Source organism: Gracilinanus agilis, chromosome 2 (assembly GCF_016433145.1).
Source record: "Gracilinanus agilis isolate LMUSP501 chromosome 2, AgileGrace, whole genome shotgun sequence".
In the NCBI taxonomy this organism is placed as follows: domain Eukaryota; kingdom Metazoa; phylum Chordata; class Mammalia; order Didelphimorphia; family Didelphidae; genus Gracilinanus; species Gracilinanus agilis.
Window position 1 is genome coordinate 574,885,772 of NC_058131.1, and position 25,695 is coordinate 574,911,466.

The 25,695-nt window shown below is 40.1% G+C and overlaps 1 protein-coding gene across 1 annotated transcript in view; it reads left to right on the forward strand.

Moving 5' to 3' along the window:
* Window positions 1-25,695, forward strand: part of DAPK2 (death associated protein kinase 2) — a 157,611-nt gene that overhangs the window by 4,352 nt on the left and 127,564 nt on the right. The window contains exon 2 of the mRNA XM_044660124.1: window positions 4,711-4,808. Within this exon, the coding sequence (XP_044516059.1) occupies window positions 4,711-4,808 (98 nt within the window). The remainder of the gene's footprint in view (window positions 1-4,710; window positions 4,809-25,695) is intronic.

The following is a 25,695-nucleotide window of genomic DNA, read 5'->3' on the forward strand; positions in this document are numbered from 1 at the left end:
TCTAGGACAAAATATGGGGTGTATGGGGTGTTCAGGGAAGACTAGCTCCTCTAGTCCTAGCTGAGCCCTTTCAGGGCTACTCACCCTCCTTTCATAAAACACCAGGCTAGTCCAGTTTGGTAAAGCACATTCTGTAGTTTAGGTCATTACTGATTATGGGCTGTAATCAGGAAAATGACTTGCGTTTAGATATAGAAATACAAGCTTTAGTTATTCCATCTGCATTTGCATTTCCATGTTTTTTACTTTGTAAATATATCCCTTCCCTTCGTGGTAAAGACCTGATTGACTGGTACAACATCTTTTCATAAATACAGAAAGAAAACCTAATGTGCATCTTTGGGGGAAAAAAAGGGAAATGAACTCTTATCTGTGGCTCCAAGAAGTCATAGTGCATTTAGCCAGCCGCCACATTTGGGGAATACCATCTTGGTAGATGGGCTAAACCAAGCTGAGGGTAACCTAAGGGTCTCAAACCTGTTGATGAGTTAGAGGACATGTCTTGCCTCAAGCCTGTGAAGACTGGTAGAGTGGCAGATGAGAACAATTTGTTCCAACCGCCACGAAGGCAATGCCAAAATCATCCACTCTATCCTTGGTCATCCTCAGTTGTCCTGACTTTTGTCCTGCCAGTGGACTTGAGTGGCTCTGGAAGAGAGAGCGAGGCTGGTGACTTTGGGCAATTCTGCTTCATTTAAATCCAAATCACACTCAGATCAAGACATCGCCCCATGGCACCATGGATTCTCTTTGAAAATGAAGGACGAACAACGAGGAAAAAATACAAACTCTTCTTAGCTTTTAAATCCCTTCATAACCTGGCCCCAACTCATCTTTCCATCCTTGCTGTACTTTGCAGGTATCTCAGTGGTTAGGAGCACAGCCCCAAGATCTGGAAAAATTCACGTAAAAGTTTTTGGCTCTCCCTTCATACCAGAGAAGAAGTCTGAGTTTTTTCTTTTTTCTTTTATGATGTGTTTATTGTGTCTTATTATAAAATTTGGTTTAAGTATTTGGTTGCAGGCTATTTAGTTTCTAAACTTTTTCTGAATCGTACGCTGGCTGTATGTCATCTGTGGTTCCTGCAAAACTCTCAAAAATTTTTCATTTTTTAAAATTTATTTTTATTCTCCCAATATATTTAAAAATGGACAAATGCCTGTGTGTAAAATATATTTCCTTTAGTTACATTTAGCCAGATGACGTTTCTTTAAGACACAGACCTCATATTGAGTAGAGTTGTATATGCTGAAAAATTCAGTCCCGCTAGAATAATGGAAAATTGGGAGAGAAAAGTAGGCATTTAAAGGTTGATGGAAGTTAATAACAGTGGTATAAACATCCTTTTCATTGCAAATATTAATTTCCAGTGCATTTGTTTGGAAGGGCCCCAAGGATGGAGGACTAGAGCAAGCTTGGGAACTCTCTTCACTTGAATGAGGATAGATTTTTTTTCTAGGATGTTGTTGGCTTAGACATTTCTTCTCCTTATGAGCCAGCCCTCATACTTCTTTCTTGATCTTTGGTTACCAAACCAGTGCCTAATCTGAATAGGAGTCAAGCCTATTTCAGCACACCAGACCTGGGCTTGGTCATAGTGAATATATTGATTTCTATCATTATTATTTCTATCCAATAATCTTATGCCGACCCTTGATACATTGAAACAATGATTCCCAAAGTGGGTGCTACCGCCCCCTGGTGGGTGCTACAGCGATCTAGGAAGGTGGTGATAGCCACAGGTGCATTTATCTTTCCTATTAATTGCTATTAAAATAAAAAAATTAATTTCCAGGGGGCTAAGTAATATTTTTTCTGGAAAGGGGGCAGTAGGCCAAAAAAGTTTGGGAACCACTGCTGATTGAAACCACATTGAAATGCTGGTTATTATTACTAACTATATTTTGCATCTATTTATTTTATACTCTTTCTTGGTATATATTTATATATACATATATACACGCACTCACACACATATAAAACATACATATATAAACCCTTAGAATCTATAGTAAATATTGGTTCCAAGAGCAGAAAGGGTTAGGAGATGGGGGTTAAGTGACTTTCCCAGGGTCACACAGCTAGAAAGTATCTGAGGAAGGCTAGATTTGAACCCAGGACCTCCCATCTCCAGGTTTGGCTCTCTATAGTCACCTAACTGCCCCCTCTTTATATTTTTGTATGTACTTGTCTCCCTTACTGGAATATAAACTTCTTGTAAAGAGGAAGCTTACATCCCAATGTAAATAGGGGTTAGAATGACTTTATTTATTTATTTTGCATCTCCTTAACAAGTTGCTTAATAAATACTTGTTGATTTGCAAGTATTTTTTACACCTGGAACCTTCTTATTTTGAAATAGCCTCTCATCATGCCAGCTGCCCCTTCCTGCACTCCCAATCATGAGTTCCTTTCTGAGCCACTATTTTGGGGATGTGCTCACATTGGCAATGCATTATTTCTCTCCTAGTTTCTCTGCAGCCTTCAGACCCAATGCCCCGACATGGGGACCCTTTATCCCCTCCTTGCTCCTATTTTTAACTTAACTTCCTTTTGTGCTATTTTCCCCCATTAGAATGTAAACTCCATGAGGTCAGGCTCTGTCATTATTTTGTTTATATTCATTTCACCAGGGTCTTCTTGCCTGATTGCCTTCATTGAGAGAGAGAGAGAGAGAGTGAGAGAGAGTGTGTGTGTGTGTGTATGTGTGTCTGTATTGGAACAGAAATCTTTTTTCTTTAAGACAACACTCTTTCGTTGCATTCCCAATAATTAGATTAGACAAAGAACATATTTATTTTATGATTCTGTGTACTGCCAGATTGCTTTCTAAAAATATCCTTCCAATATACAAATCCACTAAGAATAAATGAGTATGCCTGTTTCTACACAGCCCTGCCAGCGTTGAGTCTTGCTACTTTGGATTATTTTTGACAACTGGATGGGTTTGAAGGAACAATTCAAGGTTATTGCAATCCCCTCCCTAATTTTTAGTGGAGTTTCTTCTTGGTGATACACAGAATATTAATTAATCCTACCCTAAATGAGCTTTGAAGGCTGTGTGCTTTTCTAATTCTTCTGTTTGTTTTTTATACTTTTCACCCCCACTGTTTCCTCCCTTACTTTCAACTTATTGCTATCATCAGCTCATAGACTTAGACTTAGAAGGGACCTTAAAGTCATCTAGGCAGCACAATGGCATAGTCAGAAAGACTCATCTTTACTCAGTTCAAATCTGATCTGAGAGGCTTCCTAGTTGTGTGACCCTAGACAAGTCACTTAAAACATACCTGCCTCAGCTTCCTCATCTGTAAAATGAGCTGAAGAAGGGAGTGGTGAACTACTCTGGTAATTTTGCCAAGAAAACTTCAAAAGGGGCCACCACAATTCTAATGCAACTGAAAACAACTAAACAACAGATCCAATCTATTGCCTTCATTTAGCCATTTCTAGTTGTCTTCCCACCTTGTACCGTCCTGCTTTTAGGTGACTGCATGAATTAGAATTATATACAAATTAAGGATTATCATGATTTTACCCCGTTGAGGAAGGTCCTTGGACTTTGGACAATTCTTTCAGGACTGGGCGGCCTTCCTTGCCTACTTCTTCATGTGTGGCTGCATGTGCTCTGGGTCTTTGAAGTTGCTGGAAATCTGACCCCCAGATAAATGGGATATTAGTATAGTACTGCCAAGAAAAATTTCAGATGGCCTGCTTTAGTTGGCCTCACGTACAAGCTTTAATGCACTTGGCCAAAAATTCAATGGATCATTTTCCAGACTCCACAGGGCCAACTCGGCGATATAGTTGATGATAGCAAGCACCAACGTCCAAAGAAATGTTGCTCAGACTGGGGAATTTAAAGGGCTTGTAGGGATCAGAAATGTGGGCCAACTTTTTGATAGCGGTGACAGCAATAGTAAGCTCTGACTTATATATATTATTTTGTCTGACCCCTTCTGGGCCTTCCCTCTGGCCTTAAAATCATAGTGTAAAGAGGAAGGCCAAAGAGATAGCTTGGTACTGGTGGGACGGTATCCAGAATACCTCCCATGGGGGAAGATTTCTTCTCCCACCTCCCACAAGTGATGATGTAAGATATATTGGGGTGGGGAGAAGAACGTCATTGTCTTTATTTTTTTTTCAGTGTATTTATGCTTTTACTTTGGGGGTCTGGTTATAGATGAGTGTACTCTTTTAATAATGACCTATATGGTAGTGGGCTTTGCATGAAAATAAAAAGAAAATTTTAAAAAATTAAAAAAAAAAAAGCAAAGGATATGGGACAACTAACTGGTGCAGTAGATAGAGAGCTGGGCTTTCATTCAAGAACTTCTCTTCCTGAGTTTGAATCTAGATTCAGACACTTACTCACTGTGTGACCCTAAACAAGTCACTTGATCCTGTTTGCCTCAGTTTCCTCATCTGTAAAATGAGCCGGAGAAGGAAACGGTAAACCACTCTATTAAAAAAAAAAGAGCCAAAGCAAAGCATATATTATAGAGTAAGAGGACTGCTTTCAAAACGGTCATAATCTTTAAAAAGGTTTGAAAATGGATTTCCTAAAAGATCCAGAAGCTTGTTTTTTTTTTTTTTGTTGTTGTTGTTTGTTTGTTCTTTCTCTGCAGCTGATTTCTTCCCAGGTCCTGGTTTTGTGGGCTTATCCTAATTTACATGGTCATCCTAATACCTCTTCCCATCCATTGGCAGGTACATCAGCTCCAAGCCTCAATGAGGAGCCCAAACATGGCGACCTTCAAACAGCAGAAGGTGGAGGATGTGTATGAAATTGGAGAAGAGCTGGGAAGGTAAGAGCTTGGGGACTGAGTGGGGACCACAGAGGATAACAGATGCAGCCAACTCTGTTTACCCTTGTCTTATTGCAACCATAAACCAGTTTCCCAAGGCCCTGCCTGGTAACTGTACCCAGATACTAGTGTGTGGTTTTAAAAACGAATGTTCTCAGCCTGAGGTTTATTTTCAGCTTTCAGGTGAGCCTTGTGGAATATGGCCATATGTTTGTCTCTTTGGAAATTTTCTACCCAAGCCAAAGGGACCAGAATGGTAGACTTCCCTGCTCTCAGAGTAGTCAGGTTGACTGTTTTGGTAAGGTCAAATGGATCGTAGATTGTTATTCATTTTAAAACACTTTCTCATTAAAAGCTCTGACTAGGCTCTGACCTGTTGATCTGTTTCTCCTGTTCTCATTTGTGACTCTCCATGGCTCCCAGGAATTTCCCTTTTTAAGCTCACAGCTTGATGGAAAGGTGATGTAATCTTTCTAAAAACTAGTTTGTATAAAAAAGCAAAAAACAAAGTAGACTAGCCATTATGAAATCTCTGACCCAAGTTATTTGGTGTCAAGTTTGTTAAATCCAAGAACCCCAGAGAAGCAAATTAGAGTCGGATGGGAATGGAAATTTTTTTCAAAATTTCTTCTAACATTCTGACTATAAAAGACCTATTTGAGAAGTATATATTAACATATTGACCTGCACTCTTTTTTCTTTTTTAACCCTTACTTTCTGTCTTAGAATCAATACGAGGTATTTGCTCCAAGGCAGAAGAGTAGTAAGGAGAGGAGAAAAAAAAATTCTCTAGGACTGGAGACAAAACCATGACAGTATTTTTCCTGCCTAGGATAAGCATCATTAAAAAATACTCTAAGATACAATTTTTTTTGTTAAATCCAAACCTTTTGTCTTAGAATCGGCTCATATCTGTTCCAAGGCAGAAGAGCCATAAGGTCAGGCAATGGGGGTTAAACGACTTGCCCAAGGTCACACAGCTGGGACGTGTCTGAGGTCAGATTTAAATCCAGGACCTCCTGACTCTAGGCTTGGCTCTCTATCTGCTGAGTCACTTAGCTCCGATGTCCTTTTTAACACGGAGCTTCTGATATAGATAAGGAACTTGAAGCTCAGACTGGTTAAATGATTCATTCATTTTCTAAGGCTATATTGGTTGTGACAGTCCCCTGATTCAAGTCCAGGTCCTTTGGCTTCACATTCAATGTTCTTTGCACCGAATTGCCTTCTTTATTTACACAATTAAGGATATATGAATGTTTACACTCTCTCTCTCTCTCTCTCTCTCTCTCTCTTTCTCTCTCTCTCTTTTCTCTTCTCCTCATCCCTCCCTCCCCTCTGTTTCTCTCTCTCTGTCTCTGTCTCACTCTCTGTCTCTCTTTCACACACACACACACCTTCAGGCTAAAACCAGGCCATAAAGACTTTAACTCCATTATCTTTGGGTTACTCCATTTCTGTGGGGAAGGCAGTACAGAAGGCATCATAAGGCATTATGGGAGAGACAGCAGAGAAGTTATTTTGTCCTCCTGGAAAGCTCTTAAGAGTGAGGTCAAATTTTTGTTTCCCTTTTTATTTCTTTAAAAGGTGAGAAGACAAAGAGAGACAGCTTCAAAGGGTCAGAGAAGCCCTTTTTGCAAGAAGAATAGGATCTTGGGCTGTTTAAAGTTCAATCTGTGTTACCCAGGCAGGGGAGCTGACTCATCCTGAGGAAGGAGGGAACTGGGGCACTGTTGGAGGGGGAGGGAGTGGCGAGAATCTTGACAGTTATTGACACTGGGCACCAGCTGCCCTGATGATGTGAATCCTCTTTGGGCATGGGGGTAGGGAGAAGAGAAGAGAAAGTTAGGTCCATGGGTTTGCCTGGATCTTGAGATGGATTCTACTTTTGTAAAATGAAGTCCCGCTTCTTGCTAGTGGAGCAAGTCAGTCCTTGTCCAAGGAAGCCCAGGGGGAGATGCTTCCCATGGAAGTTTCATCATTCCTTTATTGTCCAGTACTCGCTAACCTCCAAAAGAAGATCAGGGATTCTGGATTGAGAGCCAGGCCTGGAGATGGAAGATCCTGGGTTCAAATTTGACCTCAGACACACTTCCTAGCTGGGTGACCCTGGACAAGTCACTTAACTGCATTTGCCCAGCCCTTACTGCTCTTCTGCCTTGGAACTGACCCTTAGTATTGATTCTAAGATGGGAGGTAAGGGTTTAAAAAAATCTTTATGGCTGGGCATTATAGGAATTTGTCCAGCTTATGCTTTGGAGATCCTGGGTCATAAAGGATCCAGGGATTTTAGAGCTAGAAGTAATCTAATGTAACCCCTTCACTTCATAGAATGAGAAAATTAGGCTAAAAGCAGTTAAGTGATTTGCCCAAGGTCACACAACTGGCTAGTAGCCATGCCTGGCACATAGTAGGTACTTAATGAATATTTGTTCCTTTAGATTCTTTTGTTATACTTCTTCTCCTACCCCTTGTCTTGTAAGTGACTTGAACTTTCTTTTCAACCTCCTCTTTTCTTTGGATCTGGAAAATAGGTGGAGGGTAGGGTGCATAAGTGCCATTAAGGTTTCATCACTTGCTGCCTACCCCCTCCTCTCCCCCCAGTTAAAACACCTTGGCTTTGTACAGCATACCACCTTTTGTCGTGCTTTGGTTTATCATGCTTCACAGATAATGCATTTTTTTACAAATTGAAAGTTTGTGGCAATCCTGCATCAAGTCAGCCTATTGACACCATTTTCCCAACAACATGTCTCTGCTATATTTTGATTATTCTTATGATATTTCAAACTTTTATTGTTATTATATCTGTTATGGTGTTCTGTGATCAAATGATCTTTGATGTTTCTATAATAATTGTCTTGGAATGCCTTGAACCACACCCATAGAAGATGGCAAACTTGATGGATAAATCTTGTGTATGTTTTAAAAAATATATTCATTAAAAATTTTTTGAGTTCCAAATTCTCTCTCTCCTTCCTTCCCTCCCTCTTTCACTCCTTCCCACCTCTTCCCTCTCCTTGAGATGATGAACAATCTGATATAGATTTTGCATGTGCAATCATGTAAAACATTTTCCCATATTAGTCATTTTGTGGAAGAAGAAGGAAGAAGAAGAAGAGGAGGAAGAGGAAGAAATAATAATGTATTTTGTTTTGTTCTACATTCAGACTCCATCAATTCTTTCTTTGGAGGTAGATGGCATTTTTCCTTAGATCACTGTATTGCTGATAATAACTAGATCATTCCCAGTTGGTTGTCCTCCAATATTGCTGTTACTATAAATCCTGCTCTCCTGGTTCTGCTCACTTCACTTTGCATCAGTTCATGTAAGTGTTTCCAGCTTTTTCTGAAGTCCTCCTTTTCGTCATTTCTTATAGCACCATACTATTCATCTCAATCACATCCTGCAATGCCGTGTGTTCTGATTGCTCCACTGGCTGGCCATTTCCCTGTCTCTTTTCCTTCTGATGGACTTCCCTATTCCCTGAGTTACAACAATATCAAAATTAGGCCAATTAATAACTCTACAGTGGCTCCAAAGTATTTAGGGAAAGGAAGAGTCCATCGAGGTGGTAAACTTTATTGTTGTCTTATTTTAAGAAATTGTCAGACAACCCAACCTAAAGCAACCACCATCTGGACCAGTTGGCCGCCATCAGCATTAGGACAAGCCCCTTCACCAGCAAGCAGATTACTCCTTGTTGAAGGCTCAGATGATGGTTAACATTTTTAAACAATAAAATATTTTAAAATTAAGGTGTGCACATTTTTTGGACCTAATACTATTGCAGTTTAGTAGACTACAGTATAGTGTAAATGTAACTTTTTTTTTTTAATCCTTACCTTTTGTATTAGAATTAATACTAGGTATTCTAAGACAGAAGAGTGGTAAGGGCCAGACAATGGAGGTTAAGTGACTTGTCCAGGGTCACACAGTAAACATAACTTTTATATGCATTGGGAAACAAAAAAATTCAGGTGACTTGTTTTATTTTGATATTCCTTATTGCAATATTTGCTTTATTAAGGCAGGCTGGAACTGAACCTTCAGTATCTTTAAGGTATTCCTTTATTTAACCCCTCCTAACTTGTCCTCTCAAGAAGGGGGAGCCCATTATCCTTATTGAAGGATAGACCCTGGACCATAATTGGAGAGCTTTAGCATAGGCCTGAGGCCAGTAACCCAGAGTTTTAACAGCACCAACATTTCTGATCCTTCTTTGGGGGCCTTTCCAAATAAATGATTTAGAGTTAGGGCTTTGAGGTACCATAGAGTCCACTTAGTCCCACATCCCTATTTTATAGGGATGAGAAAACAGAAGCCCAGAGAAGGAAATTTGAATTGCTCAAGGTGACACAAGTTAAAAGAAGCAGAGCTGGGATTTGGACCTTTACAAATCCAAGCCCAGGACACTTTCACCGGACGGACCACGCTGGCAGCTCAGGGGGGAGAGATTCCGTGGGGGTTCAGCTCCAGAAGCACTGAGTGGTTCTTATCCAAAGAAAGGAAGAAAGGCTCTCCCTCCTAGTCTGCCAAGTGCCAGGCTTGGGGGCGAGGACCTCTTTCTGTGGGAAAAGCTGGGTGAGTCCAGTTGGTTTCCTACTGGGAGTTCTTGACCAGGGCTGGAGGGCCCTGCTCTCTGCCATTGCTTCTTTGACCTGGAGCTGGGAACAATGCCTGCTTATCTCGGCTTCAGGCTGGGTTTCTGCCTCTCAGCCCTGAGTGCAGAAACTTGGCGGGCGAGTGGAGTCCTGATGCTCACCCTCTCAGGACGCGGGAGGTTATCGCCTCCTGACGCCAGATGATGTTTTGAGAAATGGCCGGTGCAACATTTAGACTTCTCTTGTTCTTGGCCGTATCCAAGAGGACCAGACCATCTGGGGCAGGGACTCATAGGGAGCCACAAGAGCGAAAAGGCAAGATGGTATAGTAGAAAGGTTCTCTTTAGAGGATAGGAAGGGGACGGCTAGGTTAGCCCAGTGGAGAGAGTTACAGATCTAGAGATGAGAGGTCCTCGGTTCAAATTTGGCCTAGTTAGAAGACCCTGGGCAAGTTTTTAACCCTCATTGCCTAGCCCTTACCACTTTTTCTGCCCTGGAACCAATACACAGTATTAATTCTAAAATGGAAAGTAAGGATTTAAAAAAAAAAAAAAGAATCTGGAAAGATTTGATGCAAATCCTCTTTTTTTTTTTTTTTTTTAAACCCTTGTACTTCGGTGTATTGTCTCATAGGTGGAAGATTGGTAAGGGTGGCAAATCCTCTTTTTTAAACTTTTATATATTTTTTCAAATCCTCTTTTCTATACCTTCTAATTATGTGTCCAAGGATGGGCAAGTCACTTAGTTCTTTGGTTTTCAGTTAGTTCATCTGTAAAATCTTTTTTTTTTTTCTTCTTTGGTCTTTAGTTACTTCATCTGTAAAATATTTGTGATACTTGTTTCTCCAATTATTTACTGTGTTCATTGGAATCCAATGGAAGCTGCCTTGTGAGGATCAAACAAGGTTTTATATATATATATATATATATATACATATATATATGCAGTATTTTTATAGCGAAAGGTACCATATTCATTTCATATGTTATTTTTATCATTAGAAAGAACCCTAGAGGTTATTATTATTATTATTATTATTATTATTATTATTATTTAAACCCTTACCTTTTGTCTTGGAATCAATACGTATTGGTTCCAAGACAGAAGAGCAGTAAGGGCTAAGCAGTGGAGGTTAAGTGACTTGCCCAGGGTCACACAGCTAAGAAGTGTCTGAGGCCACATTTAAACTTAGGACTTCCTGTCTCTAGGCCTGGCTCTCAATCCACTGAGCTACCCAGCTGCCTTCTTATTTTTTTTAAACCCTTACATTCTGACCTAGTAACAACTCTAAAACAGAGGGGACAAAGGCTATTGCCTATTTACCCCACTGAGGTAAAATGACTTACCCAAAATTACATGACTAAGTAGTATTTGAGGCCAGATTTGACCTCAGGTTCTCCTGATTCCAGGCCCAGAACCCTAGAGATTATTTAAAACATCTCATGAAATTCTGGATGTTATATCATTGCAGATAGCAGAATATTTGTAAATATTTTTGGTTAGTATAAATTTTCCTTACTATGATGTGGCAGTTTAGTATTCTCAAAATAAACAAAACTTTCCTGATACCCATATGCATTAACCTTAAAACACATCCATTGGAATCTAATGGAAGCTGCCCATGTTCAAGTCATCCGACTCTACTGTGGTGTGGCTCACAGCTTTCATGGTCAGCATGCCCTGGGGCCTCACCAGACAAAGAATGTTGTGCCATGAGCATTGGCAGCTAGGTGGTCCAGTGGATAGAGTCCAGACCAAGAATGAGGAAGACCTGAGTTCAAATCCAGCCTTAGACCCTTAATTGCTATGTGTCCCTGAACAAGCCACTTAACTCTGCCTCAGTTTCCTCATCTTTAAAATGAGTTGGAGAAGGAAATGGCAAACCACTTTAGTGTCTTTGCCAGGAAAACCCTAAACAGGGTCCCAAAGAGTTAAACATGATGAAACAACAACAAAAGAAAGAAAAAAGCATGAGAACCATCTATCTAGTACAAGCCCCTTCCTTTTGCAGAGGAGAAAAGCAACAAGTGGCAGAGGCTGGACTGGACCCCATGCCTTCTGACTTTAAGGCCAGTGGTCTGGCCACTGTCGAGCTGCCCCATAAAGGTCAATCTTCCTTCTTTGTCCAGGAGAAGAGGTCCAGAGCAATTGACCTAGTTCCATCAGGGTTCAGAGGGAGGAAAGATGAAAATCTTAGAGAAGCAGAAGTGAGTGGGACATTTATATACACAAATGTGTCCTTAAAGTCTTTTAAAGCATTTTAAAGCTTTATTAGCTTAAAATATTTTTAAACTATTAATTTGTCTCAGAATCAATTCTAAGAGTTGGTGCCAAGGCAGAAGAGTGGTAAGGGCTAGACAATGGGGGTTAAGTGACTTGTCCAGGGGCACATTGTTAGAAAGTGTCTGAGGCCAGATTTGATCCCAAGACCTCCCATTTCTAGACCTGGCACTATCCACTAATCCATCTAGCTGTCCTCAAGATCTGAGTTCTAATCTGGCCTCAGATACTCTATGAACTTGGTAAATTACTTAGCCTCTCTGTAAAAGGCAAGGATTGGACTTAATTTCCCCATCTGTAAAATAGTAGGCTTGCCTAGCCCTTATTTAAGGGCCTTTTTTAGCACTAACTTTGTGGATTTATGACAATCTTATAAGATCATTATTGCTATGCAACAGAAGGAAATGTACATTTGCTCAAACTTGGAAAGACCTTCTCTATGGAGGGGGAGGGATGAGGAAAAGGAAGTGGGCAGGGGAGATAGGAATTCTCAAGTTCTGATTCGGACTTTTTTTGAGATTTGTTCAGTTTCCTGGAGGAGGTCTCTGAGCTCCTTTGATCAAGAGGGAGAAACCTCTTTTTAAATTTTTAAAAAATTTCTTTTTATTGTTGTTTTTTTTTAACCCTTAACTTCTGTGTATTGGCTCCTTGGTGGAAGAGTGGTAAGGGTGGGCAATGGGGGTCAAGTGACTTGCCCAGGGTCACACAGCTGGGAAGTGTCTGAGGCCGGGTTTGAACCTAGGACCTCCCGTCTCTAGGCCTGACTCTCAATCCACTGAACTACCCAGCTGCCCCTAAAAATTTCTTTTTAAACATAGATGTTCATTGATATATTTTATTTTTATGTCACCTAGATTTCCCTCCATATTCCTCTTTCTTTCCCTTCCCAGAGAGTCGTCCCTTCCACAAACTGTTTGGGAGAAACTCTGGGAATTCTTGGTTTGTGAGACTTTTTGAAGTTCAGGGCAACCAAAGCATCCTTGCATGGCCTTAGTAGGTCCTCTAGCTTGGCCTAGTAGAAAGCAGGGGAAAAGGCACAGAATTAAGAGTTAAAGGTACTATAGCTCTAGAGCTGAGAAGGTTCCTGGGTTCTAGCTCTGGCTTTGCTGTCAACTTGCTGGTTCCCTTTTGAGAAACTACTTAAATTCCCTGAGTTCCATTTTCCTTCTTTCTTCCTTTTACTTTTTAAAAATTTATTTTTTTTCTTTTCAGTTCCAAAGTTTGCTCCTTTCTCTCCCCCAATTGAGAAGACACACAAATCATATTATGTTGATTATCTCTTTTGAATCTTGCAAACACCTTATTTGATAGGTGCTACCAGTATCCTTTGGAGCCTAAAGAATCGCAGAATGTTAGAGTTGGAAAAGGATGTCAGGAGCCATCTAGTCTGGCCCATTCCTGAAAGGAGAGGGAGAGGGATTGGACCTGAGAATTAAATGTCATAGGGAACTTCCTGGTGAGGAAATTTCTTCCATTAATTAAGCAGGTTCTCTGCAATTATTAAGTACCTTAATTAATATTTTAATACTTATTTAAGTTCTAAATTAATTATTATAGAAATAATAACATAAATATAATCAATTAAAATAAATAATAGTAAAATAAATTAATATTAAGTACTAAAAATAATTAAACACCTTCTCTGCAATTTAATCCTAAAATTTCCTAGGAAGATTAAGCAATTTGTCTAGGATCTTGTGGCCCAGATATGCCAAGACTGGGGATTTGAATCCAGGACTCTCCGATTCTGAGACCAGTAGTCTATCCCCTGTGCTACAATGCCTTGGTAGCTGAGTCAAAGGAAATATTACTCCACAAAGTTCCTGAAACCATAAAACTCTCTTGAATAATGCAAGGTGGAAAGGGAATTAAGAGAGAAGCAGAGATGGCTTGTTCCTTCCATGTCCACCAGTAAAAAATAGTGGACTGTCCCCCTCTGCCCTGGACTACCTACAAACACCCAGGGTGTCCCTGTCAGCACTTTCCTATGTCATCCCTGCTCCCCCCTCCCTCTGCCCCTGTCTCTAGCCCTCAGACTCAGTTCTCCCCAAGCAGAGAGAGCCACCGCCGGGGCCTCCCTGTAGGAGACAGAGCTGTCTGCCAGGCCTGAGCCTCCTCTGTGGGATGCGCGTGTGGTTAGAATCTTTCTCTGCTGGCTCAGCCCTGACAGGCAATCTCTTGAGGGGGAAAGGCAAAACCTACAGGAAATTCTTAAGACCTTGAATGAGGCCTCTCTGCTCCTCTCCAGCCTGTGCCAGGAGCCTCCTTTATTGGAAAGAATAACAAGAGAGGACACTAAATCTGAGCCATACCCCACTCTCCCCTCACCGCACCACCCCTTCCTTAAAGTAACTTTCAGGCATGATGCTGAGGAGAGACCATTTCTGATACCTACCAGCATTCTCGCTCAACAAGTAACTCCCCTGTCTCCTCCGTCAGCCAATCCACGAGGATTTATTAAGTGCTGACTATGTGCCAGATGTTGGAAATACAGGTAAAAAGAACTGAAAGCAGCTCTACTCTCAGTGAGCTTATATTGTAATGGGAGAGACAACAAATATGTATAAAATGTAGGAAAAATAAATATAAAGTTAATAAATTCACCTACATATATATGTGTATATATGTAAATATACACACAAATAGGGGTATAATAGTAAATGTTTAATAACCAGTTTTGGGGGGGGGATTTTGGGCATAACACACTTTTAAGTTTAGTCTGCTTTATTAACACTTTCCCCAACAACTAGTATTGTTTTAAATTTTAATCTTATTGCTGAATTTAGCCTGGAGAAGTTATATGATATGGCTAAGGTCTGTGGCAAAGCTGAGAACTCAACTCTTTGGCTTCCTGGTCTAAATGTCTTCCCAGCAAATGATGTTGTTTCTTCTCCCCTCCTCATATGGCTCTACTTCTGAATCCGAAGTGGGAAGGGGATGTGTGGATCCTAGGGGGCAGAGAACTACCTGTACTTCCTCAGTCTAATTGGAGGGAATTAGGAGCTAGCAATGAATCCTTGGTAAGAGGAGAGGGAGAAGAAATGTTCCAGGGATTCTCTCTTCTTTCTAGCTCTATTTCTCTCTGATTTTCTGTCTTTTCATCACTTTACCTTTTTCTGTCTCATCTCTCTGACTGTCATGTTATTCCTTTCTCTATCTCTGTCTCCCTGCCCCTGGCCCTCCACCTGTCCTCCCTGTCCTGCTCTCTCTCCCTCCCCGCTTCTTTTTCCTCCTGTCCTCCTTTCCTCTCCCCTCTCCTCTCTCTTTCTCTTCTCCTCCTCCTCCTCCTCCTCTTCCTCCTCCTTCTTCTCCTTCTTCTCTTTCCTCTTCTTCTTTCTTCTTTCTTCTTCCTCCTTCTCTCTCTGTCCCCCATCTCCCTCCCTTCTTCCCTCTCTTTCCTTCTCTCTCCCTTCCTCTCTCCTCCCTTTTGTCTCTCTCTTCTCTCTCTCCCCTCACTCCTTCCTTCCCTCTCTCCTTCTCTCTCCCCATTCTCTTTCCCCCTTCCCCCCCACTCTCTCCCTTTTTCTCCTCCTGAATTTAGATCACTTGAATTTATGAGGCTAGCCTATTCTTAGATGCTTAATTGGAATCTTCTTTTTCAACTTCCACAGAAACTTTTTTTTTTGGCAAAGAGATTTTATTATATCAATTACATTTAATAACAATTTCCCACATGTTTTCTGAAGTTATATGATCCAAATTGTCTCTCTCCCTTACTTCCATTCCCCTTCCCAAGGTTGTAAGCAGCTTGATCTGGGTTATACATGTATTATCATACAAAACATACGTCCATATTTTCATTTTTGTAAGTGAATAATCATATAAACCAAGAAACCCAAACAACCCCCCAAATAAGCAAATAAAAAAATCATATGCTTTCATCTTCATTCCAACTCCAACAGTTCTTTCTCTGGAAGTGGATAGCCTCCTTTGTCATAAGCCCTTCAGAATTGTCCTGGATCATTGTATTGCTGAGAATAGCCAAGTCTTTCACAGTTAATCATCATACAACATTGTTGTTTCTGTGTACAATGTTCTTCTGGTTCTGCATATTTCACTCTGTATTGGTTCATGTAGACTTTAACATCTTTTTCTGAAATCATCCTATTTCTTTTAGCACAGTAGCATTCCATCACCATCCTATACTACAACTTGTTCAGCCATTCCCCCATTGATGAACATTGCTTCAATTTCCAATTCTTTTCCACCACAAAAAGGACTGCTATAAATATTTTTGTACAAGTAGGTCCTTTCCTTTTTTTTTTTTAATCTCTTTGGGATACAAACCTAGTAATGATATTGTACCATTTTGTAGCCCTTTGGGCATAGTTCCAATTGCCCTCCAGAATAGTTGGATCAGTTAACAACTCTACCACCAGTGCATTAGTGTCCCAATGTTGGCCATCCTCTCCAACATTTATCACTTTCATTTACTGTTATACTGGCCAATCTGATAGATGGGGGTCAGAGTTGTTTTAAATTGCATTTCTCTAATCAAGAGTGATTTAGAACATTTTTTACATAGTTATTGATAGCTTTGACTTCATCTCATTTCTCCATCTTCATTTCTCCATCTTGTTCATAATCTCAGAAACTTTTAAACTGAAATAAAAGCAGACATCTGGCAGAGGGGTGTGTGTGTGTGTGTGTGTGTGTGTGTGTGTGTGTGTGTGTGTGTGTGTGTGTCTGTCTGTCTGTGTGTCTGTGTGTGTCTGTGTCTGTGTCTGTAGGGAGGAATGGGACAATCTTCTGAATAGGAATGACCACTCTGCGTTTCCCAACTGATCCTGGCTTGTTGGCTGGGGCCAGAAGCTCTCAGGAGGTGGTGTGGGTGCTTCAGACATACGTTTCATTGCTGCCACTACAGACCTAGATTCTAGTCCTAAATTGAGCTAATCCCTTCCTTCTTCTGGATTTCCCTTGTCTCAGCTTTAAATCGAAGGGCTAGATTTTTGAAGTCTCTTCCAATTCTCTTGTCTTCATAGTTTTCTGGGCAAGATTTTGCCTTGTTCTCATACCAAACCCAGGAGTCTTTAAATGTCTAGGAAATATAGCAAAGCCAAGGACCCCAAGAGCTGGGGTCCTGAAGGCTGGCCTAGCCTAGCCCCCAAGGATTATGTAATTCACTTCCTGGAGAGGATGTAATATTTGCCCCATTGCTGGTGGGTGGGAGGCCTCAGGGCCTGAGGGGAAGAATTTGTTTTTGAAGTAGCAACAGGACCAAGGGGCCCCCTGTTTGAGGAGATAGAAGGGTTCCTCCTGGTTTGGTTTGCAGGTCCTTTTTTTTTTTTTTTTTTTTTTTTTTAAACTTTACCTTCTGTCTTAGAATCAATTCTAAGACAGAAGAGTGACAAGGCCTAGGCAATGGGGGTTAAGTGACTGGTCCAAGTTCACACACCCTCAGAAGTATCTACCTAGTTGCCCTGGTTTGCAGACCCTTTGGAGATACCTGTGTCAGGGGTGGGGAGCTCTTAGATGGGGGGAGGAAGAGGAAGGAGGAAAAGGAAGTGATAGATGAGAATGAGAACTGAGCTAAGTGATAAGAAGGCTTGAGAAACGGGGCTTGCAGAAGATCAAGTATCTTCTAGCTTTAGTCAAATGCTGTGTAGTTTTTTAAAAAAAATCTTTAATTCTGAATTTAACAAATAGGATAAACATTTCCATATACATAGCAGAAAAAAATATTGTACTTGAAACCATACATTTACATGATATATTTCTTACTTTTATTTTTAAATATATACTTGGTCCTGGCCTAGATAGGCTGGGAAGTCATTCAACATAGCTTTTAGCTTGCTTGTCTGTGAATCACTCTAGCCTTTCCTCGGTTTTCTTCTGTCAAATGCCATCAGTCTTTTATTGTTTTTATTTTTTAATGATTTTTTCCAATTAAAGTTTGTTTTTATTCAATTATCAAAAATATACCTTCTTTCCCTCTTGTCTACCCTCTTGTCATTGAAAAAGAAAGAAAAATAAAACCCTTAAAAGAAATACTTTAAAGCCAAACAAAACACATTTCTACATTGCTATTGTTGTTCAGTTGGATCTGACTCTTTGTGAACCCATTTGAGGTTTTCTTAGTAAAGATATTGGAATGGTTTGCCATTTCCTTCTCTAGCTCATTTTATAGATGAGGAAACTGAGGCAAATAAAGTTAAGTGATTTGCCCAGGATCATACAGTTAGTAAGTGTCTGAGGTTAGATTTGAACTCAGGTCTTCCTGACTCCAGGCCTGGTGGCACTACCTCAATGCCTAGCTGCCAAGTCTAAAATGTCCCTATGTCTCAGTTTGTACTCTGAGACCATCATGTCTCTCTCGGGTATCATGTTTCATCATGAATCCTCTGGAATCACGGTTGAGCATTATATAAATCGGAATTCTAAAGTCTTTCAAAATCATTTGTCATTACAATATTGTTATCATATAAATTTTTCTCTTAATTCTACTCACTTTACTCTGTATCAGTTTATACAAGTTCTTGGAGGTTTCTCTAAAATTATTCCCTTTTTTATTTCTTATAGTATAATAATCCTCCGTTATAGTCATCTTATAATTTTTTTTAGCCATTTCCCAATTGATGGACACCCCCTCAAGCCTACAGTTGTTTGCTAAGACAAAAATAGCTTCTATACATATTTTTTTTTACATCCAAATCCTTTTCTTCTTCTTTTTTTTTTAAACTTTTTGGGATATAGATCTAATAGTGATATTGCTGGGTTAAAAAGCATATATAGTTGAATAACTTTTGGAGCATATTTTCAAATTATTTTCCAAAATGGCTGGACCAGTTCACAGCTCCATCAACAAGGTCAAATGTTCCTGTTTTCCCATGACCCCTCTGTCCAAATGCTGTACCTTTAAAAGTGTAGAGAACTGGTTTAGTTCAAATCCATTCTGGGACTGGTCTAGTGCCTAAAACTGGGTGGCACATAGTAGGCCCTTAATAAATATTTGCTGAATTTTATTGACTTTGAAAAGTCACGTCAGTGTCCCCAGCTTCCTGCCTAGACAACATCAAAAAGCCCAGAGGAAGTAACTCAGTCTGTCAGCGGGGCTTGTTGAGGTTGTCTGGGTCACTGTGGAGAAAATGAAATAGTAATAATACTATCTTGTATTTGTCAGACCTTCAGATGCATAGAGATCTTATTATTTAATACTCCAATGAGGTCAACAAGAGAAGGATTATTATTATCATTTTATAGATGAAGATACTAAGGCTTTGAAGGTTTAAAGAAGGATTTATGGTATAATTGGGTGAAAAAAACACAAATGAAATAGAAATCGTGCCATGCATAGGAGAAACATAAATACAAAGTTATTGAGTTATCTTAAAAGAAAAATTTTCCAGGGGGAAAAATGTTCCCTTTGGGTATCAGAAAATTTTTCATGATGCCTCCCCAGTCTTATATTGAATTCAATTCAACAGGCATTTAAATATATAAGAACTTCTATGTATCAGTCACTGTTTAGACATTTTTCATTCTATTTAACCTGAATCTCTGATGCAGAAATCTCCTCAAAGGGAGGAGACTGACCGACTCTTGTTGGAAAACCAGACCATGTTTGTGCACATCAGGGTGCGCTGTATACTTTTCCTTGTCACAGGGACCTCAGAGAACCCCAGTTGGATGGTGTGTTACCACTTAAGCTGTCACCAGCTGTGACACAGCCCTGGCCTCTTCTTTAGCCCCAGGGCTGCTGTGAATTGAGAAGTCTGGTCCTCGAGGAGCCCTTCTGACCATCCCTCCAGTCCTTCAGGAGATGTGCGGGTTTGGGACATCTGGTTCTGTTTCAGAGTGTGATCCCTGATGGGAAGGGTTGGCCCAGAACTTTCTCTTTTGTCCCTAGTAGACCACAAAGGAAACCATTTGGAAATGATAGGCTGTGGCTCCACTATTTCTGGGCCCTGAACTTCTGGGGAAGGTGAACTGAATCTAGTGGTTTTGATTCTGGGCTGGGGCCATCTAAGAGGTTTCCTATGGTGCCTCTTCCTTGCCCCATTCCTCCACCCACCCTAGCTGGGAAGGTCTTGCTGTCTCTAGCATTTGCCAAGAAATCCCATGCCTTTATGTCCTTGTTCATGTTGTTTCCCTTTCCAGAATGTCCTTTCTTCTCCTTTTACCCAAAGTCAGCTCATCCTTTAAGACCTTCCTCCAGGAAGCCTTCAGTTTGACTGCATCAAACACTGATTTCTTTTTTGTGCTTTTTGTAGCACAGATGATCAGAACTATACTTTTTTTGTTTATTGAAAAAATTTTATATTTATATTTTTGTCTTTATTTAAATATATAATTTAAAATTATGTATACTTTTTATTTTATTTTAAATTTTATTTTTTAATTTTAAATTAATTTTAAATTATTTCACATATGCCATTTTCATGTCCCATACTAGACCTAAACTCTTTGAGAACAAGGACCCTATCTTAAACTTCTTTGTATCATTCTTTCTATCTTTCCCCTCACCATGCCTAGAAAAGAGCTAGGAAGGTAGGAGAAGCTTAATAGAGATTATTATAGAAATATCAAATGTTTTGCCAAATTTGGGCGTTCTTTGCTTCAGCATGGGTCTGTTCCCTATACCTGGACTTTTCTGAAATCTTTGCTAGTTCTTTTATGGCCAGATACTGGGTGGGATAATATTCCTTATTACCAAGATGGAGGACCCAACTAGTTAGCAGTCAAAGAATAAACTACTATTTTATGGTTCTGACATGAATGATTTCAACTGTAAATATATTAAGGTGTTGATTGATTTAGTAAGTTGGTATTTTCAAGTGAAAAATAAACTGCGACTATTAGACATTGATTTTTCAAGTTGATATTGAGATAATAATGAAAAGATAATAAGAGTGCAGATTAAAGCACATCATCTTCCTCTATATTTCCTTCATGAGATTTCTATTGTATGTGTGGTATGTCTTCTTTTTTTAACATAATTTTTATTTTATTTTTAAAAATATTTTTTCATGGTTACATGATTCATATTCTTTTCCTCCCCTCTTCCTGTCTCCCTCCTGGAACTGATAAGCAATTCCACTGTGTTATACATGTATTATCACTCAAAAAACCTATTTCCAGTGATAGGTGTCTTCTATCATGACATGAGCAATATAGAAATATATATTACATAAAAGTATGGGTATAACCGGAATCAGACTATTCACTGCCTTGGGGCCCCTCTCCCTTTTCTTGGTAGGAAGGGAGAAAATCAGAATTTTGAAATGTCAAAAAATAGTTGTCAAAAAGTGTTTCTCCATGTAACCGGGAAAAAAATTGAGGGAAATATAAGGCAAATAATTACTACTACTAAAAAAGATAATTAGGGTTGGAATATACAAGACTTAGAGAATATTTTACCATAAATTATTGCACTTGATCTTCACAACAACCCTAGAAGGTAGTGTTATTTCATTTTGCAGATAAAGATATCAAGACTTTAAGAAGTTCCATGAGAAGTGTAGGATCACAGAGATAGGGAAGAGTTTGAGATAAGATTCAAACCCCAAAGGCTTCACCCTCTCTCTCTCGAGTTCTGGAACCCAGAGGGCCTTCGTTTGGGAAAATTAGATATGAGGAATGAAATGGATCCACGGAGATGGGATCCAAGACAACAAGAATTCTAAAAGACACTAAAACAGGCAGAGACTGCAACCGACTAAGAGTAAGGAACCTTGGATTCTAGTTGGGTTTTTCTACTAACTATCTGAGTTCAAGCAAAGCGGGATCATGGTTTTAGTAGGGGTCTTGGGGAAAGATGGACTTGTGTTCCAATCCTGCTAAACTTAGCTCCATCTGTCCCCTATAGGAGGGACTTCACAGACTGTATCTCCATACTGTTATTTTGTCTTTCCCGTTGTCCCCTAGTGCGAGGCTGCTGGTCCTAGTGATGCTCAGTAAAGACTTCTAATAGATTGAATAATTTCACTTTTCCTCTTTCCACACCCATCTTAAGTCCTACTTAGGGACCAGCTGGGTTGGTACCGTTGTGCCTTGGGATGGCTCTCTCAAACATAACATGATAAAGACTGGGTGCTTTTCTCTGCATGGCCTTGGATGATTCTCATTGTTTCCTTGGTGAGGCCCTTGAAGGGAGGGGGAAATCCACATGTGGAGGAGTTTCTTTGTTATCCCCAGCAGATGCACAGAATGCTTACTTGTTCTGCCTTCTTGGGTGCCAGGGCTGCCCTTGGTCACGTGCAACCTCGGTCCCCAGCTGGAGAAGGACCACGGACACCACATCCTATGTCCTGTGTCTGCTGGGGCTGGAAGGCAACTGTAGTCATGACTGGAGACCCCTGGGAGAAAGACAGGGGTAGCATTAGCATTGTATGTGACAGCTGGATGGATTTAGACCTGACAGGGATCTTACAGATCATTCAATAATAATTCACATTTGCAGAATGCTGAGTAGCACAGAGGATAGAGCACTGGCACTGAAATTAGGATGACTCCTCTTCATGAGTTCAGATTGACTTCTGACACTTCCTAGCTGTGTGACCCTAGGCAAGTCACTTAATCTTGCTTGCCTCAGTTTCCTTATCTCTAAAATGAATTGGAGAAGGAAATGGCAAACCACTCTAGTATTTTTGCCAAGAAAACCTCCAAATGAGGTAACAAAGAGTAGGATATGACTGAAATGAATGAACAACAGTAGTAAGAGCCAGTTGCTTCTCTGGGTAAAGCTCTCTGGCTCAAAGACTGCATGTGAGTGCTTTGGTGCCATAAGACACCATTGCATTTATTTACTCGGTAGGGAACCAAACGAATGAGGGAAAAATCATGTGTAACAAAGAAGAGGAAAAGGGCAAAGGAGTGATTTGCCCCATTTTGGAATCTTGGAGTTAAATGAAGCTTGTCCAGCCTCTGTTTGTAGTGGGAAGTGTTCTGGTCTTGTTAGGAGATCTTGACTTGGGCTCCTGTCTCAGACATGTATTAGCTATGTGACCTTGGGCACGTGGCATGATTCTCTGTGCCTCAGTTTCCTTCCTTGTCTGCAAAATGAAGTGGGTGGACTAGATGACCTCTAAGATTCCTTTCACTTCTGCATCTATAGTCCTATAGTATTGTTTTTTTTTTTTAATAAAATGACCTATCTTATTAGAGGTGAACATAGACACCATCACATTTTCAGCCCATTGATGGCCAGCCTTAGAGGCATGATGTGAGAACCATTGATTGCCCTAGAATATTAACCATTGCTTTTCAAAGGAAAGTTAAGACTTCCTCCCACTTTAATTCTCCTATCTCTCCTCTTTTCCCAAACTCTGATACATTTAAGCGGAAGGCCACATAAGGTGATGGGAGAAAAACAAAACAATTGACTAAGAATAAGGGACCCTAGATTTCTAGTTGGGTTTTTCTACTAAGTAGCTGAGATCAGGCAAGTCGCAGATTCTACAGGCTCACAGATAATAGAAACTCTCTCTATATCAAGGGTTCTTGACCTTTCTTGTGTTATGGATCCCTTTGCTGGTCTGATAAAGCCTACGAATGGGTTTCTTTTTTCAGAATAATTTTAAATAATTGAAGGAAATGTTAAATATAATTTTGAGGTTAATGAAAATAAAGATGCCATTTCCTCCCCATTCCAGTTCATTGAGTCCCTGAAATTTGTACACATACTCCTGATTTAAAGAAAAAAAGAAAAGAAAAGAAACTCTGTTCTAAATGATCTCTTCCTTCTAGCTCCTTCTAGTTCTTAACATTAATGTATATTCTTATGTTTTTACATTAATGAGAAGTTATGGGGGCAGCTAGGTAGCTCAGTGGATAGACAGCCAAACCTGGAGACAGGAGGTCTTGGGTTCAAATGTGGCCTCAGACACTTCCTAGATGTGTGACTCTGGGCAAGTTACTTAACCCCAGTTGCTTAGCCCTTACTACTCTTCTGCCTTGGAACCAATACTGAGTAAGGTAAGGGTTAAAATAAGAAGAGAAGTTATAATTCTTGCTGTTTCATAGATGGCTTGTCCACCAAAACACAGAATCGCCTTCTGAGGACTATAGAGCCTTGGTGTGACATTGGAAACATTCTGGTCTGAGATTACACTGGGAAGTTTGTCATCGGGTCATTGCTTGGTGCCTGTAACGTAGCTAGTAAATATTGACTTTGCTGGAATGAAAATGGAAAGCAGAGATGACTCGGTTAGCACGGCTAAGAGGGTAGAAGTTCACTGGCCGATAAGATGAGGGGCAGTTGTGCAACATGGAGGACGTGTCATTGTCCAATAAGTTGTTTAGGTATGGGGTGGAGATGCGGAGGGTGGGAAGAAGAGGTGATAAAGCAGCCTTCCAGGGGCTACTCAAGTTCTGGCTTCCTGCCTGGGAGCTTTCATTTTTTTTTTTTTTGGTCCTCCTTAATGAGGAGGAAAAATCCAAAATATAGGAATTTATAGCAAATACTTGGGATCTTGTATTTTCTCCGTTCTCATGAGCTATGTGTATGCACATATGTGTAGTATACATGTACAAATACAGATGTACATATATTTAATGTGTTTATGTATACACACATAGATACAGCTCCTGAAAATTGAGAAATATATTTGTATACCCACATGGGTAATATACATATGTATACATACGTACACACATGCTTGTGTGTATAAAATAGAGCTATTTTGTTGTTCCGTTTTTTGGTCTTGGTTTGGTTTTTTGGTCGTGTCTGACTCTTTGTGACCCCATTTGGAGTTTTCTTGGCAAAGATACGAAAGTGTCTTTTTGGTTTGCCATTTCCTTCTCCAGCTCCTTTTACAGATGAGGAGGAAACTGAGGCCAACAGGGTTAAGTGACACAACTAGAGTAAGTGTCTGAGGCTGGGTTTGAACCCAGGAAGATGAGTCTACCAGACTCCAGGCTTGGCACTCTATCCATTGCACCACCTAGCTATTTACACACACATACACAGAAACACAAGTACATATACCCATTCTAAGAATCAATTGGAGAGGTAGAAGAGAGCTTAGAGACCATCTAGGTCAGCCCTATAGTTTTGCAGGCGAGAGAACCGAACACTAGAGAGATGACTTGTCCAGGACACTAGAATCCAGGGCTCCTTACTTTAGGGAACCACAAAATAGGCCAGAGTTACTAGAAAGGTCTAAGATGATTCTAGTTTTAATTTTTAACAGAGCACCAAACTGTCTTATTTCCTTTGATTTAATTAAACAAAGATTTATAATGAATCCCTGTTTTTACAGAGTGATTGAGGAAAGGAATATTCTGGTTCAGGCACAAGCAATCTAGCAAGTTCCTTTATCCCTCTGAGACTCAGTTTCCTTGTCTGTAAAAAGAGAGTTGAATTAGATGATCTCCTGGATCCCTTCCCATTTTATAGTTCTCTGATTCTCTGAGTGTGTAATCTTGTTTACTGAGATTTACAGTAGATGCCGTATATGGGTTGCCAGTTTTTCATCCCAAATGAGAATAAGTAAAACATAATTTAATTGTTACAGCTAGGTAATGCAGAAGATAGAGCCCTGGGCCTGGAGTCAGGAAGACCTAAATTCAAATCCAGCCTCAGACATTTACTAGTTGTGTGACCCTGGGCAAGTCACAAAATCCTGTTTGCCTCAGTTTCCACATCTGTAAAATGAGCTGGAGAAGGAAATGGCAAACCACTCCAGTATCTTTGCCAAGAAAACCCCAAATGAGGTCACAAAGAATTGGACAAGACCAAAATGACCAAACAACAATTTAATTGTATCTGATGCTTCAGAAATCACACCAGGATGTGCTGAGTCTCAGTGTACTCACTTTAACCATCAGGTCTTTCTATTCAGGACTAAGGCTGTAAAAAGAATAACAGAATCTTAATGGATTCCATGGTGTATCCTAAAAGTTGCTTTTATGAATTGTCGCTTGTATTGCATTATTTGTTATTTGTGGAGAAAAAACTCCCTAATTTTGTTTCGCCTTCCTTCCTTCCTTCCTTCCTTCCTTCCTTCCTTCCTTCCTTCCTTCCTTCCTTCCTTCCTTCCTTCCCTCCTTTCCTCCCTCC